The 15,371-nt window shown below is 43.9% G+C and overlaps 2 protein-coding genes, 1 long non-coding RNA gene and 1 pseudogene across 3 annotated transcripts; 2 read left to right on the forward strand and 2 right to left on the reverse strand.

Annotated features, from left to right (window-relative positions):
* On the reverse strand, positions 1-1,006 carry LOC120711905 (putative receptor-like protein kinase At4g00960). The gene is made up of 2 exons (XM_039997578.1): positions 766-1,006; positions 1-661 (listed from the first exon to the last, which is right to left on the reverse strand). Exons 1-2 carry the CDS (start codon positions 859-861, stop codon positions 302-304), a joined length of 456 nt encoding a protein of 151 aa, XP_039853512.1. The 5' UTR covers positions 862-1,006; the 3' UTR covers positions 1-301.
* A 1,341-nt stretch (positions 1,007-2,347) lies between these two features.
* On the forward strand, positions 2,348-4,634 carry LOC120711904. The gene is made up of 4 exons (XM_039997577.1): positions 2,348-2,370; positions 2,444-2,700; positions 2,775-2,877; positions 4,221-4,634. The coding sequence occupies exons 2-4, from the start codon at positions 2,569-2,571 to the stop codon at positions 4,598-4,600; spliced, it is 615 nt and encodes a 204-aa protein (XP_039853511.1). The 5' UTR covers positions 2,348-2,370; positions 2,444-2,568; the 3' UTR covers positions 4,601-4,634.
* A 457-nt stretch (positions 4,635-5,091) lies between these two features.
* LOC120711903 lies at positions 5,092-12,807 on the reverse strand (annotated as a pseudogene).
* Positions 12,808-14,502: 1,695 nt separating this feature from the next.
* Positions 14,503-15,150, forward strand: LOC120711906. Its single transcript, XR_005690527.1, has 2 exons — positions 14,503-14,815; positions 14,902-15,150. It is a non-coding gene; the product is annotated as an uncharacterized LOC120711906 (long non-coding RNA).
* The last annotated feature ends 221 nt before the right edge of the window (positions 15,151-15,371 follow it).

Raw genomic sequence — 15,371 nt, forward strand, 5'->3', positions numbered from 1 at the left:
TGTTTATACTTATCTCCTTTATTTGTCCATTCACCGTGAGGTTCATCACGTTGCTTATTAAGTTAATTCAAATTGAAGCATCCTCTCAGCTCTCAGCTCCTGTACCACCCGACAATAATTGCAAAGATAGACATACCTATAGTCAATGTTCGAATAACAAATATAAACACTAACAACAAGTCCCAGGCCTTGATAAGTTCGGCGAGCATTGTTCCCACATCTGACTCTGAAAATGGTGTATGTGGATGTGGCCGTGGAAACGCTTGCAAATTCACCGGCTTGCACTCCCATGTATGATCTTCTACCTGGGCTGAATCTCCGACATCGTCACATCATTATTGGATACTACTGGTGCCGTCGACGTTTGCTCAATGGAAGCGCTGGAACTGAACGGCGCATGCCCTCCAGCAGTGCTGTTGTCAGAGCCGAAGAAGAAGGCCGGTCTAGAGGGCGCCTGCCGACCTCCGTTAGACGAAGTCGTGGGGCTGCTGAGCATCAGCACCACCGTGGACGCGTCCGGTCTATCCTCCGGGTTCTCCTGTACGTACAGTAGCCCGACCTCTATACAGTTAAGGACCTCGCATTCAGGATAGTGCCCACGTGCGCCCAGCGACACGTCCACCACATCAATCGCCGACCCCGTCCTCCACTTCCCCCATACCTGCACTCACTCATGCACGATCAATAATGAACCCATCGTCTGAGAATTATTATAATACGTTTTAACACTGTGAATTCCTGCGTTAGAAGCAGTTATGTACTTACGTTGCTCAGCAGAGGTGTGGAGTCCGGACATTCGGTCATGCCATTGATCCTCCGTCCCGTCACCATCTCGAGGACGATGACACCAAAGCTGAACATGTCGGACTTGGTGTAGACGTGCCCCAAACAGGGTTAACCGAACCGTCGGTAACCGGTCCGGTTTGACCGGTTACCGGTCAAACCGGTCCGGACCGGTACCGGTTCGGTCCGGTATGAAACCGGTCCAAATTTAAAATTTAAATTTGAATTCAAAAAAATGAAAAATTCCCAAAAAATTCCTAAAAATACTTCAAGGTGCAATGAATCTAATGGTGTCAAATTTTCTCCAAAATTCGTTCATTTAGTATGGTTTTCGGAATTTATAAGTTAAATAAAAAAAGAAAAAGAAAAAAACCGCGGCCCATTAAGGCCCATCGCGCGGCAGAGGTCATTTAACGTCGCGTGTCCCTCAGCCGAAGCCTCACCAGCGCCTCCCTCACCCGCTCCCCCCTCACTGACTCCTGTCCGCCGCCAGAAGTCGCCGCCCGCCGCTCGAGGCCGGTTAGCCGCTCTCAGATCCCGGCTAACCGGTCTCCCTCACCGGTAAGCCGGACCGGTAGCAGATCTACCGGTCCCGTCCGGTTTTCCGCCCGGGGAGGCCGGTTTACCGGTATGGGGAGGCGGTAAACCGCCGATTAGCGTTGGTAAGCCGCGGTCAGGTTAGTTTTTTTTTCCCTAGGATTTAGGTGTATTTAGATGTTTTGTTTTAGGATTTAGGTGTATGACTTAGGTATATTTAGAATTTAGGGAAGATTTATTTATATTACATGATTTTTTGCACTATGTAGTAGGTTTTAGCTAGATTTAATTTAGGTGTATTAGATGATTTTTGACACTATAACTTAGGTAGGAGTAAGAATATTAGATGATATATTTTTGTTGTGCATGTATGCAGATAGACAATGGCAAGCAGAGATGTTGTGTGGGAACACGGTAAAAATCTTTATCCCGGATGGCGATGTAACTATTGTCGTACGCAGAAAGGAGGAGGTGGTGCGACTAGATTGAAACAACATTTGGCTGGGCGCGGGGCAGAGGTGATCCATTGCAGGAATGTGCCACCTGATGTGCGGGACTTCTTTCAGCATGAGTTGGATAGGGCAAAGAAGGCAACTGCTGACCGGGCCCGAGAGAGGTTGAGACGGGAGAAGGCTGCAGCAGAGGGAAACTATCCCGGTGATGAAGAAGATGAGGAGGCTCAGGTGCAGCGTGCCATGGATCTATCGAGAGCGGAAGCAGAGTTCCGACGGGGGGTGGAACAGAGAGGAGGTGCATATGAGCGTGGAGGGGGTAGTGGTTCGACGAGGGGGAATGTTATGCAGAGAATGTTTCGAAAGTCCACTTCGCAGAGGGAGAGTCCTGTGGTGGAGGACTATAACTTGGCAGCTGGTGGGAGAAGAGGAATGACACAAACAAGGATTGATACAGGCTCCTGGACGCAGAAGGGTAAGAATGCAAAGGAAGCTATTGGTAAAGCTTGGTCAAAGTTTTTCCATATTGCAGGAGTACCTGGAAGACAGGCTGACAGTCCATACTTTATCAGCGCGGTTAGGGAGACACAGAAGTGGGGTAAGTTTTCTTTCATTGCAATGATACCTATAAACTTACATTTTTGTATCTTATGATTTTCATATGGTTGCAGGTGAAGGTATCGCATCACCCACTGGACGGGATATTGATGGCAAGTACCTTGATCAGAATGAGCAAGACTTGAAGACGAGGTACGTAAAGTTTCAGAAAGACTGGCCCTTATTTGGCATCACGTTAATGTGTGATTCATGGACTGGTCCGACGAGGATGAGTGTCATCAACTTTTTGATATATTGCAATGGGGTCATGTGGTTCCATAAGTCTATTGATGCGACTGGAAGAATTCAAAATGCTGCATATTTGTTCAAGGTAGTCCCTCAACCTGTTCCATTCACATTGTGTATGTTTTGTCATGTTACTAAAAAATCCGTCTTCCATTGCAGGAGATTCGAAAGGTGGTGGAAGAGATTGGACCGGAGAATGTCGTGCACGTAGTCACCGACAACGGCTCGAATTACAAAAAAGCATGCAATGAACTACTAAGTGATGTGTATGACCACATAGCTTGGACACCTTGTCTAGCACACACCGTCAATTTGATGTTGAAGGATATAGCTCGAAGGCCTGAACATGGTGTTATCATCAAGCAGTGCAAGCGAATTTCAAATTGGTTACACAATCATGGTCAGTTGAATACAATGATGAGGAACGCAATCGGTGGTGAGTTGGTCAAGTGGAATGCCACTCGATTTGGAACCAACTACATGTTCCTAGAGAGCATCTATCGGAAACGTGATCGTTTCATGCAGTGGATGGCATCTACTGAGTTCCAACACAGCAAATGGGCGAATACCGAAGATGGTAGATTTACTCATGCAAGTTTTTCAAGTATGGAGTGGTGGGATGCATTGAAATATATCATCGACACAGTTCAACCAATATACAAGTTCCTCCGCTTCGCTGATCAGGACAAGAAGCCGAACATGTGCGAAGTCGTGATGGCCTACCAGACTATGAAACAGGAGCTGAAGTCTTTCTTTGGAACAAATGTTTCCACACTGAAAGAGTATGTTGAGGTGGTGGACGAGAGGTTGGATGATGTGTTCATAGGCACGTATGTGGGTCCAGGTAAGCACACATCAGTCGTCTATTTTTAAACTCTATTGAAATAATGCTTATTTGAAGTGATTTATATTTTGCAGCTGCTGTCCTAAATCCGAGGTATGCCTATACGATGGAACCAACTCAACAAATGTTTCGTGGACTTAAGGATACATTTCAGCGCATGACGGATCTCCAGAGCGCCGTCCAGGCATTGCAGGAGCTTGACGTGTTTCGGCAGAAAATTGGCGAGTATAGCAGTGATATGGCAATGCGGATGGCGATGGACCCAAAGACATCCCCATGTAAGAGTTGTTCCGTATAAAATTGTTATTTTCTCTCTTCGAAAATATTGCTTACATACTCGGTTGCACATGCAGCGTCCTGGTGGATGATGTTCGGATCAAGTACTCCAAAACTGCAGTACCTTGCCATGAGGCTTGTTTCACAATGTTGTTCATCCAGTGGATGCGAGCGGAACTGGAGTACTTTTGCCTTGCTGCATACAAAGGTTCGCAATCGGTTGTCGCACAAGAAACTTAATAAGCTTGTCTATGTCAACTACAATCTTCGTCTCCGACTCGAGGAGGTCTCCGGCCCACTGATGCGTGAAGAAGGTGATTTCATTGACCAGCTAGCCCATCTTTCATTCTATGATGAGAAAAATCCGGTGCGGGAATGGATGGAATATGGTAGATCTAACCGGGCTCCAGTTCTGGACGAGGATGATGATGACGGCGACATCCCTCTCCCGTCCCATATTGTCAGAGATCAAATAAACGTGTCAGATCTACGTGAGGCTACGGGGAATGATTCCATCAGCGATTGGGCACGTCAAAATATAGGTGACACTCACCTAGGGAAGAGAAAGTTGCACAAGGGGCCTAAGAAGGGTGACTCGAAGCGTCGAAAAGGCAAAGGAACAGCAAAACCAGTGAGCAGCGACACCGAGACTGATGATGGCGAAGGTGAGCGTAGTCCTCCGTATCAGGAGTCCGAGGATAGCAGCTCGGCCGATGATGGTGATGATGGTGACGGTGCTCAGCCTAATGCTGGTGGTGGAGGTAGTGGTGCTGATGATGCTGCTGGTGGTAGTGGTCATGCTCGTGGTGTTCGTTTCACAGGTATATATTGCACATATAAATACACACATATTTCTGACTATTGACTACTAATTATGAAATATGGTTGATTGCAGGGGAAACTCAGTTCACACATGCTACTCAGGACACCGACCATGGAGCACCACAATCGCAGAGGAGAACAGGTGGACCGACGGACTATGACAGTCCACAGAACTCTTCTTCCTCCTACAGCGATTCGAGGCACTCTTTTCACTATCCCATTCCTGACATCAGCATGCAGCCACCGACGAGATGGGTGTACGAATGGGAAGACCCCCATTTTTACACTATGTTAGTTCAGGAATGGCAGACAACATCGGCGTGGACGGGCCAAACTTGGCAACACTACAAGGCTGAGCTGCTTAGAGTGCGAGGTATCGCTTTGATGTCCACCGCCGAATACCAAACCGCATCTCAAATGGGGGTCTTCCCATTCCTACGTTGAACTTTTCATTTCATGTGTATAAGTGTATGACTCCGTATTTGTATGCACCCTATTACTATTGTATTTGTATGCATAATTATAACTCATTGCTTTGGTAGGGTCATTTACATTAAAATGTGCATAGCTCATGTCGAAATTTCCTTTTATTTCACACCGGGAATCAATTTTTCAAGCGGCGAAAAAATACTCTAAACAACCGGTATACCGGCCAAACCGGCCGGTATACCGGTGTAACCGGTCGGTATACCGCAGTGAGCCGCAACACAAAACCGGCCGGTATACCGGCCAAACCGGCCGGTATACCGGTATACCCGGCCGGTATACCGGTCGGAACCGCCACCACGGTGAAATTTGAATTCAAATTCACATTTGACCGGTTCCGACCGGTAACCGGCCTAACCGGACCGGTAAACCGGTACCGGAGCCCGGCGGTTAGGCCGGTCCGGTCGGGAAATTGAACCCTGGCCCCAAATAGGCGTACTCGGGGGACATGTATCCACTGCACGATTCAATTGTGCAGTCAAGAATCAGAAATCAGCATCCGTGTAATTCATCACGGTTCTACGGACTCGGTGGATGCCATATAACGCCACCTCCCCCCCCCCCCCCCCAAAAAAAGAAAAGAAAAAGAAAAAGAAAAAGATCCGTGTAATTCACGGCCCTACGAGCGAGAGGTTCTGACCATCCGGATCTTCATCATACAAAAATCCAAACACAATACCTCGACGCTGCTGTTATCTGAGAAGGCATGTGATAATCAAGCTATGAATCTCCTAAAAAACATAGGGGTAGCCTACCCATGTACATTATGTCCTTCGAGATTCCAAAGGGATTACTTCAAAAACTAGACTACTTCCGATCTCAGTTCTTTTGGCAAAGCAACGACCACCAAAGAAAATACCATTTCGCCAAATGGGATTGTGTCAACCTAAGGAACAAGATGGACTTGGAATTCATAACCTAGATATTAAAAACACAGCACTGCTTTAGCAAGTGGTTGTACGCTTACGGCAGATGCAACAAGGCAACACATTCTGCGAAATAAATTTCTAGGAACAGACCTCTAGCATAGACTCAGTGGAAAAACGGGGACACCCATTTTTGGGCCAGTCAGACGAAGGTTAAAGGTGTTTTTTTCAGTACAAGATTTTTATTTTAAAACATGGATCCCAAATTAGGTTCTTAGAAGATAAGTGGTTGGTTCAGAAATAGAACATTACGTGATCAGTATGCGGGTTATATAACATTATGCGTCGAAAATAGGACACTGTCCTAAATGCTCTGGGAACCAACCCACCAAATATATCTTGGTGTAGGGACCTTATCAGGAATAATTTGGTGGTGTGGAATATTCTACACTCATGATTCAGCAACATTGAATTGAGCCAAGAAGATGATGAATTTTACTAGAACCTACACCACGACGGAGTGTTCTCGGTGAAATCAAACTACCTAGCTTTAATCCATAATGTGGTCCCAAATATTAACAAACAACTTAGGAAAATAAAAGCTCCGCTAAAAATAAAAAAAATCTTTGGTACCTCCGGAAAGGGATGTAATCTTAGCCAAAGACAATCTAATTAAGTGGAACTGACATGGTAGTAATGCTGTTTATTGCCATAAGGATGAGACTATTCAACATTTATTTTTGTGCCGTCTATCTCGTATGGTATGGACAGACATACATGTTACTTTTGGGGTTCCACCGCCACACTGTGGCACACATGTTTGGGTTTTGGCTGAGGCAGATTAGTGCCATTTTTAAACCTTTAGTATTACTTGGAGCAGAAATAATCTAATTTTAATTTGGAGAACAAACAACATCTATTTTGCAGGTTATCTACACAGTTTCTAATTTGGCTTTGCACATGGACTACCCTCCAAAAGCCTACTACACAGGGTTTATTTGCAGCGGCATCTCAGCGATTGACGCAAATGGTCAAAGATTTTTTTCTTAAGCACATGGGTGGCAGTCAAGTCTGTACGGATTGGTAGTCATTAGAGTGCATGTTTTCCCCCTTTCAAAGATTTTTTAAGCATTGTTCTATCACCTCAACGTAACTATACTTGAAGTTAATAAAATTTCCCCTTCCAAAAAAAAAACGAACGCCATACTAATCTAAAAGCTACACATACATGCTTTTAAAACATAGTCCAAGCACCTAGACACAATATGGTGAAAAAATGCTGTCTTAATAAGTCAGAGTGCTACTTGTGGCCATCAAAACTAATTTAAAATAATAATTAAATGTACCATTACTTACAGGGTCCCAACAGGCCGTATGGTTACATCTCTGGATTGGTCCCGAATAAAAGCCCTGGCAAGTCCAAAGTCAGAGATCTTTGGGTTCAAATCTGCATCTAATAGCACGTTGCTTGGTTTCAGATCCCTGTGAATGACCCTCAGACAGGACTCCTCGTGGAGATAAAGAAGTCCCCGCACAATCCCACAGATGATCATGAATCTTTTGCTCCAATCCAACTGCTGTCGCTTCACTGGATCTGACCATATACATCATGAACATAAGGTCTGGTTTGGTGCATATTCTTTGCAAAAGGGTTTACTAATTTTAGACGTATGTTCTCAGCATGGATTAACGTGATCCTCGGAAAAAAAAGAACATGGATTAACATGAGTTTGAGGTATTACGGAAAAGGATGGTGTCTACTAGGCTTCTGTTGGCCATGTACTCATATACGAGTAACTTCTCTTCTTTCAGGCACACACCCATGAGCCGCACCAGGTTCCTGTGCTTGAGCTTGGCAATCAATACGAGTTCATTCTTAAGCTCATGGAACCCTTGGGAGGAGTGCTTTGAAAGTCTCTTCACTGCTATCACTTCACCGTCTGGTAAAATACCCTACGAAAAAAGAACAAACTACTATTAGTTCTTAATTAGTATTTATTGATGCAGTTTCCGGTCAACAAACCAAACGCGCTAGAATGTACGAATTTCCTGCGAGGCTCGTATATGGAAACTGGTCTGACTGGTTCTAGGACCTGTCATAGAGCTTCTCACAGCCGCGTAGCAAAAACATTGAACCATGGGCCCAGGAGGGACCCTGTCGGGCTTGTGAATAAAGCTATCATTGTACTAAGGTCGGCAGGCCACTCAATGCTCTCGAACGCTATAGAGATGTAAGTACAACAACTACTCCCTCCTTCCCCGTTTATAAGGCATGGTGGAACATGACACGGTCTTCTAAACAACACTTTGACCATTTATTTATCATATATTATATCACTTTTGATTATAAACTTATAATCATTGTAAACTATGTTTGATTATGAATCCAATCATATGAAATTTGCATTATAAAAATAAAAATTTAATAGTCAAATTATTGGTCAAAGATGAGAAGGTTTGAATCTTGATATACGTGTATGCCTTATAAACGGGGAAGGAGGGAGTATTAAGGTTAGGAAAATAGATGGGTCTAGAGATAAAAAAAAGTAAAGGCACTTGTGTTGAATTCCATTGTATGTCGCCGTCAATTGGTCATGACCCTTCATATATATAGGGTGTGGAAGTGGCACCACATTAGAAATTGAATTTGTTAAGATTCTAGTAGTACAAGCTAAGCCTGATCATACGCCAAGTACACAGACTAGACCAGTTTGACCAGTTCCTAAACCGGTCTAGCCGATTTTCCCATATCGGTGCCAATTTTGGTTGTCAAAAGTATTTGCGGTGGTGCCAGCGTTGCGTAGGTAATACATTTTAGTCAGACTTCTGTCCAATTCCAATGTTGTCATCTGTATAAACGTACGTCTTATTGAAGTGCATGCATTTCAACTCAATATTTAATATTGTCACCTGCTTTAGACTTCGTGATTGTCCATTTGCATACAGAAATGTTTTCTCCAAGTTATGCATTTACTCCACAGATCAATAGAACACACAATGATCTCCATATATATATATATAGGAAAATTTCTTTCTACACTTGCTTGTAGCTACTCTCATGATACATGACGTATATGCTTCAACAAAGAGTATGTACGCGGAGTATGTGTTCATACTAGAATATATATGATGATATATATGTTGGGTATGTGACCATACATATAGTATATGGACATACTTATTTTATATACAAATACTAAGGTATAATCATAGTATATTAAAAAATAGGGCTGCTTTTAAATTTTTTTCATGTATATACCTTTGAAGTATCTTAAAATAAATATATGAACATACTCAAAGTGATAAATGAGTATGCGGACATACACACAATGGTATATTGATGATGAGAGTAGCTACACGCGAGTGTAGAAAAAACTCGTCATATATATATATATATATATATATATATATATATATATATATATATATATATATATATACACACACACACACACACAAATTTATTATTGTAGGTAAACAAACAATATGACATAGATCTATTGAAAAACTATAAGCTTTATGTCCAGTAAAGAATTGTTGTGGGTCAGTGGTTGTAGATGGTGATGAATGCAGTGCTCAACCACAGGTGAGAAACATGCATGGAGTTATGAGCTGACGGCGGACCAAACTTGAAATAAAGCTCCTTTAATTTATATCTTAGACTGAAATTAGTAAATTCAGAAATACAACATATATTATTATATATCTTAAGTTGTGCTACCCCGCACAGAAAAGAAGGGACGAAGATGAAATTAAGAAAGAAGGTGTCCCCAAAAAACAGAGGAAGAAGACTGGGCATCCATGGGAGAAAATGTACCTTGAATACTTCACCGAAACCCCCTTCTCCAAGTTTATTATCTTTCGCAAAGTTGTTTGTTGCAGCTGCTAACATTGGTAGATTAAGCTGATCCAGCTCAATATTGCTGATGTCATCTTCGCTGTAGTTATTGTCTTCACATTGCGTAAACAAGAGATACATTACTAGAAGACTGTATAATTTACCCGTGCCCGCTTTGCTTGGTATGAAAAAACTGACTCAATGAATTTCAAGCTAAAAAAACACCGTATACAACAATGTAACTGTCCGAAACAACGGCAAGTGCTAAGGAGCAAATGTGAACTATAGCAAGGCGCAACATTTACCTGGTAGTTTTATCTTCTGCTTCGTCTTCCTCTTGTACCTGAAGACTACAAGAAAGATGATGGTGACTGCACCAAGTACAGCTCCGACAGGAAGGGAAACTGCAAGAATCACAACCATTCCCTTTTTTCCTACATGTCAGTCGAAAAAAATCCTCCATTAGAAACATCCTGCGTTGAAAGTTCAACAGACTCTGATTTGTTTGGATCATCAGCAGCATCGCTGCTGATTGAACCATTAATACTTTTGCAAGAAAGACAATCTTAGATTTTTTTTCCAACACTCTAATTTCATTCTTAGATCATGGCACATTTATGCATTTTGTAGTGATAATGGGATTCCAAAACTTTTAGTGTTTGTTGTCTCATCAAGACCCTTTTGTAGTGCAGGCACTTCAGATGGTTCTTAAAAAACATCCTGCGGAATATTCATATAATAGATTCATCTTTCTAGATGTGTTCTATCATGTTACTAGCTCCATTCGGAAGACAGCAACACCTGTAGACAAAATTTATGTAGAATTCCTCAGTTCACATTCCTAAAGTTGTCTAGAACGAAGTTATTCATTTACTAGATAAAAGAATGAGGATGAAGCAACACCAGGATGAGCAGAGAGGTTGAGTACGTGTCATCGTAACCTCCTCATAACCAAACCATAATAACATAGTCTCATGAATCTTTTACAATTCTCATCCATAATTTGTAAATTGTACGAAAAAAGATGCATAGTCTAGAACGAGAAAAAAAGGAATTAATGGGCGAGGTCAAGGTTGTTAATTGAGGTTTTCATACAATATATTTCTAAATTTCTATGTCTTAGCAATTTAAATATAGTCCTAGTATGATTTATCTTGTTTTCACCACTTTGATCGTTAAACTTGCTACCTCCCGTTAGTAAAATGAGCGTACGACAATACTTCCTCAGTTCGAATGCTAATATGGTAAGTCTGCAGTGTGCCCTGCAGTTGGTGCAGCAGCAACTCATCTCTGAAGACTAGTCCGTACTACCTCAACATGATTTTGCCTTTCCATTTTACTCGAACTTCAAAAGTAATGTAAGTCTGCTGCAGTAAGTTAAGCTCTCAACCAGCCCTAAAAAAAAAAAGTTGAGCTCTCAGCCATATCTTGTGTAGTTTAGCTGTTTAGCACCTCTTACATGTGGCTGAGAGATTGTTATATTATCTCCATTAAGCACTTCCCTCATCGTAAGGTGATGCATCTCTTTATACTTCATATAACATGCAATGTACTATTGATGCTACCATACATTGCCAATTACTGAAAAAAAAATCTTCTAGGGTTGGCTGGCCATTAGTCTGGCAGCTCATAGTGAGAACACATCATTGCAGAATACTTTCTTACAGCTGCATTTCTAGTTTTATTCTCTTGATTGTTGTGGCAATTACTATAAATAATCATTACTTCGTGAATGACATAAATACGATTTGGCGTGCTGAACATATCCTCCTTTTTATTTACTGCATATTTAATAATGGTAGTTATGTGCTATGTTCTTTACTTGTGTTACGTCTAGGAATCAAATTCACATGCGCGCGTCTATATATATTCTAAACTGTGCTACTTACTACTCTCTGTCCCAAATTACTAGTCCTTTTGACTTTTCTAGATAAACAATTTTTACTATATATCTACGTATTTATTGAGTCTAGCTAGGTTCATAACAAAGTTTATAAATCTAAAAGCTAAAATGACTAATAATTTGAAGCAGAGGGAGTACAACTAAACATAGTGTCAATTAGCTAACCCGGCCTTTGTCGATCGGACGCCATGGTGGTCGATGCGGCCCCATCTAGCGCGAGCTCAAAGAAGGGGTATACCTCCATGCGCACGTAGCAGTTGTAGCCTAGCACCCACCCGCCCCGGTGACGGGCGCAGCATCTCGGCAGCTGCTGCACCGAGTCCTGCAAGCACTGGTCACGTTGTGTTACCGTCCGGTCCCTCATGCTGTCATGCACTCCACCAGCCCGTATATGGTACCGTTGGGAGCGTTGGGGTCGTAAACCATTTCACCCGCCGCGAACATTGGCGGTGTCGATATGGCTCGTGCGGCTAGGCTGCTCATGATCGTGTAGTACACCCAGGCGCCGATGTCAGAGAACTCGGCTCTGTTTTGGAACGGCTGCCGGAACGCGTCCTCGTAGGCGGTGGATGTGTTAGTGTCCGCATAGTTGACGAAGGAGAACATCGGAGCCGGAACACGTCCTCCGGAGCCATCGTCGTACCAGATGGCGGCGCGGCGGCTGCTGCTGTTGCAGAGGCTCCGGATGCTCAGCGCGGCGTCCCGGAGGTAGGTGGCGCAGCGGGCCGGCACGGTGTCCTCCCGGCACATTCCCCGGACGAACGCACGGTCGGTGCCGTTGCCGCGGGACAGGGAGGCGAAGCCCGTCGGCGCAGCGGCCGACGGGAGCGCGTCCAGCAACGCCACCACGTTTGACCAGAACGTGCTGTTGGTGGAGGAGAAGGATGACGCCGACAGATCTGGAGAAGGCGCCGCCGGCGATTGACAGTCGACCCAGGAGAACTGGTTGGCCTGAGATCTCACGACCGTGGAGAGGCTCGCCACCATGGCGATGAAGAGGAGGGCACGGCCATGGATGTGACCGGATGGAAACGATGGCATGGGTGCTGCCGACTTCCTACCGGATTTCTTTGGTGTTGGTGTAGTAGCGAGAAGACTTACTGTGGTTGCCCAGCGCCTGCGCGGACTCGGGAAAGACTCGAGCACGTACTATAGACTCTTCCTTCTTCCACGGATGCTTTCACGCGTGCCATGCTTTTCTGACTGATCACTGATGTGACTGGCCGCCTGGGTTCTATCATTTCCAGTGCCCAGTGGGCGCGCGGAATGCCGTGATTCGTCTGGCAGCGCGAAGAATAGTTGCAACTGTACACACGAACCTGTGGCCGTGCGCAATGCCGTCGACTGTATGCCAGATCCGCCCTCGTCAAAGCGGGCTCCTGGCATCGACCTAACTGTTTGGGCCACGTGCTCCGTTCAATCACTGTCGGAAACATTGTCTTTGTCGTGTGCCCCACTCACACCGTTGCAAGTTTTCTAATCAAAGCATTATTTCGCAAGTCTCTAATAGCATAGGAGGAAGGAGGAGGGTGGAGAGAACAATATGTGCATATTTGAAGCAGATTACGTAACAAAACAAACAAAGAAAATACTTATGTGCAATCATGCTGGTAGTATAGCTCAAGAACTTCAAACATATATATGCATGTGTATGTAGAGCACCATACAAAAGAAGATTGGGGTAGATCTTGTTGGAAACCCTAGACCATGCCTTCAAACTATGGGGAAATATAGTGGATTTTGTGTGTACAAATCGTGGTTATTGCATCATCTTCCTTTGCTATGATTTTTGGTTGAGCAATTTTATATTAGTACCGGGTGGTACCACCAACCTAGATGAGCCTTAGGTACCGGTTGGTAACACCAACCGGTACCTTAGGTTCATCCATTGGTTACTTTAAAAGGAAAATATCTCCTACTCGATCAGAATAACTGTGTAGCTGAGATGGTAAAGGAGCAACATGTGAGGCTAGAGGTCGCGAGTTCAAATCCCAACCAAAGAGAATATTTTGCGTGAATTTTGAAGGCTTAGGCACTAGTTGTTTTACTCGGTACCAAAGACTGAGCCTTTGTTACCACTTTGGGAGTACCGGTTCAAAAAACCGGTACCAAAGGCATTCTCCGACCGGTGCCAAAGACAGTTTTTCTAGTAGTGCCACGTCATTTTCACCACCGGTTCTTAAATATTCGCAATTGTATGAAATTATTGAAATGCGGTGATAACCTATTTTCACTGTTGGCCTGTAACACCAGCCGGCGGTGATAATCTTATTCTTACCGCCGGTCCGTAACATGGGCTGCGGTGATATCCTTATTTTCACCACCGCCCAACCGCCGGTGGAGATAACCTATTTTCACTGCTGATTTAAAAGCCGGAGGTGAAAATAGTTTACCGCCGGTACCTAAACCGGCGGTGAAAATAGATTTGGGGCCGCGGTGAAAATAATTCTATAGCAGTGGTACTGCCTATTCGTGCCTTGTTGATTGCTCCGCTGGGAAAAAAAAGAGCAGAGAAGGAAGATGGAGGAGATGGATATGCCGCCGTGCAGATTTTGGGAAGGAAGAAATTAAAAGTAAAAAATGATGGTTGCGAATCCACCGCGCACCAAATTTGAGCAGTCGAAGGCCAAATCGAGCAGCATCAGAGGCAAATCAGGCAAAAACTAAAATTGATGTTTGCCACTTGCAAAATCGAGATGTGGCACCGGAGAATCAGGGTCGGTTTGCGTCCCCTGAAAGGCTGAAATTAATCAACATCAAGGAGACGTGGCACTTGTGCACCCCATTTCGTCAGGCGCCCTTTCGCGTACATTATCTCCCTGGCAAGACATGTCCCCGGCCGATCTTTTCACATGCTACCACTGGACTCCAGTAGATAGAGCCAACTGTACTCTCACAGCAGGGTCAGCATTTAGTCTGCAGACTGAGCTTGACCCGAATGCCCTGGCTGTCCAGTAGCTCCTGACACCAAAGGATAAGTAGCCCTGTGTAGCCTGCCGTGCCTCACAACACCAGCAGCTAGCCCATCCAAAGACTCCCAGAGCTACGCGGCAGCCAACACTACCACGATGGCTCTCAGTGCAAGCACCACAGGCTTGGTGATGCTGGGCCTCGCCTCTCTCCTCGTCTCATCACTTGCTGACGACGAAACCTCCGGAGCCCTTGGTACGTAAACGCCATGCTTTTTCAATTCTTTTGTCATTAAATTCACGCGCACCTCCTGCAAGCGCTTATGATACCAATCATAGCAGATGCTGGGAAGAATATGACATCAGGAGGGGTCGTGGATGCGGACTACCCACCAACATATGGGCCACCAACTTACGGCGCAGTGAATAGAATAACGGCTAGATGTGTTCTTGTAATTTTTTGTTGTGTGTTTTCTTTTGTTTTCTGAACCTTCTGTTTCAATTTAAAAAGCAGGGCAGACCTCCGAGAGTTTATGGAGTATGTAAGTGAATAAAATTATCAGGACTTACTATGGATGCACGTTTGGCTTATGCATGAGAGCTGCTGATGATATTTGAAAGAATGAGGAACCTAGACTAGACATTACAACATATTCTTTTTCTACCAAACCAACCCTTATTCAAATTTAAGGTTTTTTTACAACCAATTTTTTACATTTAATCTTATTTATTCAAAAAAAATTATATTTATGCAAGAGAAACTTCAAAAACTGCAAGAAGATGCTCCAACATCTATGCTATCTTAAGATACA

This window comes from Panicum virgatum, chromosome 6K (assembly GCF_016808335.1).
Source record: "Panicum virgatum strain AP13 chromosome 6K, P.virgatum_v5, whole genome shotgun sequence".
NCBI lineage: Eukaryota > Viridiplantae > Streptophyta > Magnoliopsida > Poales > Poaceae > Panicum > Panicum virgatum.

What these genes read in the sequence shown, in the direction of transcription:
- LOC120711905 (XM_039997578.1), bottom strand. Translation starts at nt 861, where the DNA reads ATGTTCAGCTTTGGTGTCATCGTCCTCGAGATGGTGACGGGACGGAGG. An exon ending in CCACACCTCTGCTGAGCAAC is followed by an intron (nt 662 to 765) that starts GTAAGTACATAA and finishes GAGTGAGTGCAG; the next exon opens with GTATGGGGGAAGTGGAGGAC.
- LOC120711904 (XM_039997577.1), top strand. Translation starts at nt 2,569, where the DNA reads ATGTGTGATTCATGGACTGGTCCGACGAGGATGAGTGTCATCAACTTT. An exon ending in ATGCTGCATATTTGTTCAAG is followed by an intron (nt 2,701 to 2,774) that starts GTAGTCCCTCAA and finishes CTTCCATTGCAG; the next exon opens with GAGATTCGAAAGGTGGTGGA. An exon ending in ATGCAATGAACTACTAAGTG is followed by an intron (nt 2,878 to 4,220) that starts ATGTGTATGACC and finishes TAAACGTGTCAG; the next exon opens with ATCTACGTGAGGCTACGGGG.